The sequence below is a fragment of the Capsicum annuum genome, chromosome 11 (assembly GCF_002878395.1).
Source record: "Capsicum annuum cultivar UCD-10X-F1 chromosome 11, UCD10Xv1.1, whole genome shotgun sequence".
In the NCBI taxonomy this organism is placed as follows: domain Eukaryota; kingdom Viridiplantae; phylum Streptophyta; class Magnoliopsida; order Solanales; family Solanaceae; genus Capsicum; species Capsicum annuum.
This window is the reverse complement of record NC_061121.1, coordinates 36,001,806-36,007,043: the sequence shown is the minus strand read 5'-3', so window position 1 is coordinate 36,007,043 and position 5,238 is coordinate 36,001,806. Positions and strand designations below refer to the sequence as shown.

General features: G+C 30.3%; 1 protein-coding gene across 1 annotated transcript; it reads left to right on the top strand.

The window, feature by feature from the left end:
- Positions 1 to 525: 525 nt before the first annotated feature.
- LOC107847172 (germin-like protein subfamily 1 member 1) lies at positions 526 to 2,032 on the top strand. The gene is made up of 2 exons (XM_016691401.2): positions 526 to 823; positions 1,511 to 2,032. Exons 1-2 carry the CDS (start codon positions 556 to 558, stop codon positions 1,906 to 1,908), a joined length of 666 nt encoding a protein of 221 aa, XP_016546887.2. The 5' UTR covers positions 526 to 555; the 3' UTR covers positions 1,909 to 2,032.
- The last annotated feature ends 3,206 nt before the right edge of the window (positions 2,033 to 5,238 follow it).

The following is a 5,238-nucleotide window of genomic DNA, read 5'->3' as shown; positions in this document are numbered from 1 at the left end:
TGTATATATATCATTCTTAGTATTTTAATAGACTTATCTATACATGCGCTAATAATAACTTAGAAGCAAAGATCTAAAGTGCTCATTTATATCAGGGCCGAACATAAAGTTAAAGAAAGTGAATTAGCTGCATGGTAAACATCAAGGCCCTCAAAAAGAAGATATAATGTCTGCTAAAAGACCAATCAAAATTTGAAGAATCACCAACCTATACTATATATGAACCTTGTACTGAATTAGCTACATGGTAAACATCAAGGCCCTCAAAAAGAAAATATAATGTCTGCTAAAAACACAACCAAATTTTGAAAAATCACCAACCTATATATACTATATATAAACCTTGTACTTTACATTTAATTTGTGGTTCCTCAACTTTCTAATTATGGTCATTATCAACATCTTTGCCTTGATTTTTCCTCCTCTTAATGCTCTTAAGCTACTCAATCTCTTAAGTGGACAACATGCTAATATACTTATGTTTTTCATGCCAACAAAAACTTATATATATGTGTCACTAATTAGTTATCGCTAAAGTGTAGAAAAAAAAAAAAAATGGGAACTAGCACTGTAGTATTAAGTCTGAGTGTACTATTTGTTGTATTGGGCTTGGTTGGATCCGACCCAGACCCGCTCCAAGATTATTGCGTGGCTGATACTAAAAAGGGAACAAAAGAAAATTTCTATTGCAATGGTGTAACATGTATCAATCCAGAAATTGTAAACACTTCCCATTTTGTAACATCAGCTTTGTCCAAGCCTGGTAAAATTGGCATAGTATTGGGTTTCAATGTGACACTTGCTACAATTTTCAATTTGCCAGGTATGTCAGGGTAGTAAACTGGGGGTTGGATTGAATTTTGTTGGGTCCAAATAAACTGAGTTAATATATATGCATTAAAAGTTACTTGAATTAAAATAAGTTGGGGTTAAAATGGCCTAAACAATAGGTCTACCGAACTACTACCAAGATTAAATTTCTTTGTTTGTTTTCATATAATTTGTCTAGTCACTTAAATTTTTTCGAGTGTCTTGATATTTTTTTATTTTTGCAGTGAATATTATTACATGAGACATATAATATAACATAATATGAAAATCAGTTCCAAAAGACTTGATCATTATAGTGAAATGTTGCTACTGAAGAGGGTTGTTATGTAAAGGTTTGAATATATCAAACAAGAAAAAGTCTTTTATAAAATATTCTGAGAAAGTTGTAGATATGTTGTGTATATATATGTATGTTATATGTATAGTTTATGTATATTTAGTATAAGTATTTACGATCCGTAGTCATATCAAATATTTTGATAAGGTTGTTCATGATTCAATTTGAGCTAGATATCAACCCAATTTTTAGATATGCTGAATTAGACAAGTCAAAATAAAATGAGTTAATACATGAACAAATTCTTAAACGCATTGAACGAGTCATATATTCATGACCTGCCCAAATTTAAACAGATTAAGCGGATCATATATTCAAGGGCTAATTTTGTTATTCATACAGGTATGAACACTCAAGGACTCACTATGGCAAGAATAGACATTGGTCCAAATAACCTAGTGCCTCCTCATTCTCACCCTCGAGCCTCAGAAGTGGCTATTTTGCTAAAGGGTTCACTTTTAGTAGGATTTATCAACACATCAAATCACTTGTTTACCCAAAATTTGAAAAGTGGAGATTGTTTTGTTTTTCCTAGAGGTATGATCCATTTTCTTTATAATACGGACTCCAAGGTGCAAGCATTGGCCGTGTCGGGGCTAAGTAGCCAGAACCCTGGTGTCCAAATGGCTTCCCTGGCTGCATTCGCGACTGGGCTAGCTATGCCAGATAAAGTATTTAAGAAGTTATTTCAGATCAACCATCAAGATGTTACAGGTATCAGGACGAGCTTGGGAGGGTGACTTGGGGGTTTGGACCACAGGTGACAAAAGAGTTTTAAAATAAGGTGTAGGTGACACAAGTCTTAATAATTGAGTAGGGGTGACAATTACTTCATTATGGTTTAAGAAAGTTTGAAAAATTTTAAAATAATCCACAAGTTTTCAAATTTACACTTTGATTCAAATGTTAGTTAATATATAACGGGGAACGAAGAAAAAAAAGGCATCTTTTTCTCTCTCCTCATCCGTTGTTATTTTCTCTCTCTTCGTGATATTTATTGTTCATTGTTGCTGCTGTTTTATTCATAATCTTCTGATTCATTATCATCATCTTATACTTCATTATCAACTTCATATTCTTCTTGTTGAGCAATGTTGTTGTTGTTGTTGTTACCCCAACTGCTGCTTTTTGACCGAATTCTTATGTCAAATTTTATTTCGTAAATCACTTTCAACTTTGGAATTTTGCTTGAGAGGAGACTTTGGTAAGTCAGATTATGTTTTTTAGTTGAATCTGGGTAACTGCTAGTGTGTTGTTTTTTCAACAATAGTTTGGACGCGAACATGAATGCAATACAAGAGCAATCTGTTTAAACAGATCCATTATTTGCGACACCAGATAAATGTTCTGTTGTAATAGTAGACTCATGTTGGATTCATGTTTAAGGGTTCTAGGTGTCTGTACTATGATTATGAATCGAATAGATGGGTATTCTGTTGCACCAGATTAGTAATCTGTTTCAACAGATAAATAATCTGTTTCATCAGATTACTAATATGTTTCGAACAACAAAATACAGCTCCTGTCACACACAAAACCTAATAGATAACTCATATGTTCTTGCTATTGATATTGGAATCAAATTATTCCTTAATTGTAGACATGTCATTCGTTAAGAAATAGAAATAGACAGCACGAAAATTAAATAAGAAATAAAAAGTCAAGTGCATCAAACATAATTTTTTGTAAAACAAACAAAAAAAAATACATAGATAACAGGAAAAAAGTTTAATTATTATTATCATCATTATTAACATCATTATTATTTGTATGGCCAGCCGGCCAATCTTCAAAGGGCAGCAGCAGCGCCCTCCGCAACCTGCAGATCTCCCGCAGCATCCTTACTCTGACGGCGGCCAACTCTCAATGCAGGTCATGAACCTCCTTCTGCAGTTCCCTCATGGCGTCTCATAAAATAGCGATATCCCACACAGGATCAGCCATATCTAAAAAACGCATAAGTTGACAAAATACACACGTAAACACAAAAGTAAAAAAAAAAAAAGAATTCGAATGTAATGTAATGTAATACAACGTATATTTACACAAAAATCAAGAAAAAAACTTACCAGAGACAGGAAAAAGCTATCAAGTCCTTGAAAAGAAAGTAGTTGAAGGTGTAACAAGAGCGAGGAATAAATAGTGTGTAGTAGAACGAACGATTAAGTAAGGAGGGACATATTTATAGAGGATTGAACTTGAATGAGTTAGGCAAAAAATTGCAACTGTTCACCTCCATTTATTAATGACATTCTTGATTACTGTAAAAAGTTATGACTTAATTAAATTAATCAATATTATGATAAGTCATGACTTTTCAGCTTTATTATTATTAATAATTAGTTCTTTCCAGGAACCATTTTTTTACACTATTTTGGACAATAGATAATATATCTGTTGCATCAAATAAATCATCTGTTATAACAGATATATCATGATTTGCAACAAATAGATAACCTGTTGCATCAGATAATATATCTGTTGCAACATATAATATATATATATATTTTTTTTAAAATATATTATCTTCATGACATCCAAATTTTTTGACTTTTTAATTATATAAATTAATAAAGCAGATTTAAAGGCACAACTGCTCACCTCCATTTATTAATGACATTCTTGATTACTGTAAAAAGTTATGACTTAATTAAATTAATCAATAGTATGATAGGTCATGACTTTTCAGCTTGAAGCTTAGCTTTATAATTATTAAAATAATTAGTTCTTTCCAGCAACCATTTATTTTTTACACTGAGTTGCACAACAGATTATATATCTGTTGCATCATATAAATCATCTATTACAATAGATATATCATCCGTTGCAACAAATACTTCAATTGTTGCATCAGATAATATATCTATTGCAACATATAATATATATATATATATCTTTTAAAAAATAAAATTATCTCCATGACATCCAAATTTTTTTTGACTTTTTAATTATATAAATTAATAAAGAAGATTTAAAAACAAGAATATTTCTGGTGAGTTTTTTACGGTTTAAATTGTGTTTATCATTTATTTCTTTATTCTTTTCTGTGGAAAAAATTGACTTAATTAAATCAAGCTGGTGGTGACTTAATCTTTCCGTTTCTTTAATAACCATTTTTATTAATTGAGTTATGGCAACAGATTGTATATCTGTTGCATCAGATAACCCATCTGTTTCAACAGATATACCATTTGTTGCTATAAATCGACCATCTGTTTAAGGAGCTTTTTTGATTTCTTCTAACTGATTCATAAGTCGCAAAATATGAGGAATTTGATGCATCAGAAGAATTTTTTGTTTTTGTTTGTTTGTTGAATGTGTTTAGACAAAAGTCATGCCATGACTATTCATTAACTTTTTTCTTAAAAATCATATCATTATATATATATCTTAATTAAATTAATCCAATGTTGTGACTTTTTTAAAATTAAATAATCTTTCTTTTACGATTATAATATCATTTAGTTCCTTATTATTTATTAACGAACCATTTTTAGGAGAATTTCTCATCGTGAGCGCATCCCTAACTCCAACCGCCGACATGTTTTGAATAGGAAATAAATAGAATGATAATTAAGTATTGAATAAGAATTAAAAATTCAAAATCGACCAAACCAAACCAAATCAAACATATACATGGATTTTTTTTAAATCCCTTATAGGTAGATCGGACATAAAAAGGGGAAATACATACGCTAAACGAAAGAAAAAACATATCCTAATCATTATTATTATTATTATTATTATTATTATTATTATTATTATTATTATTATTAAAAGACATGATTTCCCCCCTGAACTTGTCGCCTCAACTCACTTTAACACTTAAACTAAGCTTTCGTTAATTTACCCCCTTTAACATCTTTAAAGTGTATTTATTTCACCCCTAATGCTGACGTGGCATTTTTTGAAAAAAAAAAGGGCGTGTTTATTATTTAAAAAATTATATGGTCCCACTTATTTTACATATATATATCTATAGCTATATATATACATACATATATATATATATATATATATATATATATATATATATATAAATCAACCTTTTCTTCTTCAATGCCCCCACC

Bases quoted from the DNA above. Each gene is read 5' to 3' on its own strand.
- LOC107847172 (XM_016691401.2), top strand. From the start codon at position 556: ATGGGAACTAGCACTGTAGTATTAAGTCTGAGTGTACTATTTGTTGTA. The intron at 824-1,510 runs GTATGTCAGGGT...TTATTCATACAG, and splicing joins TACAATTTTCAATTTGCCAG to GTATGAACACTCAAGGACTC.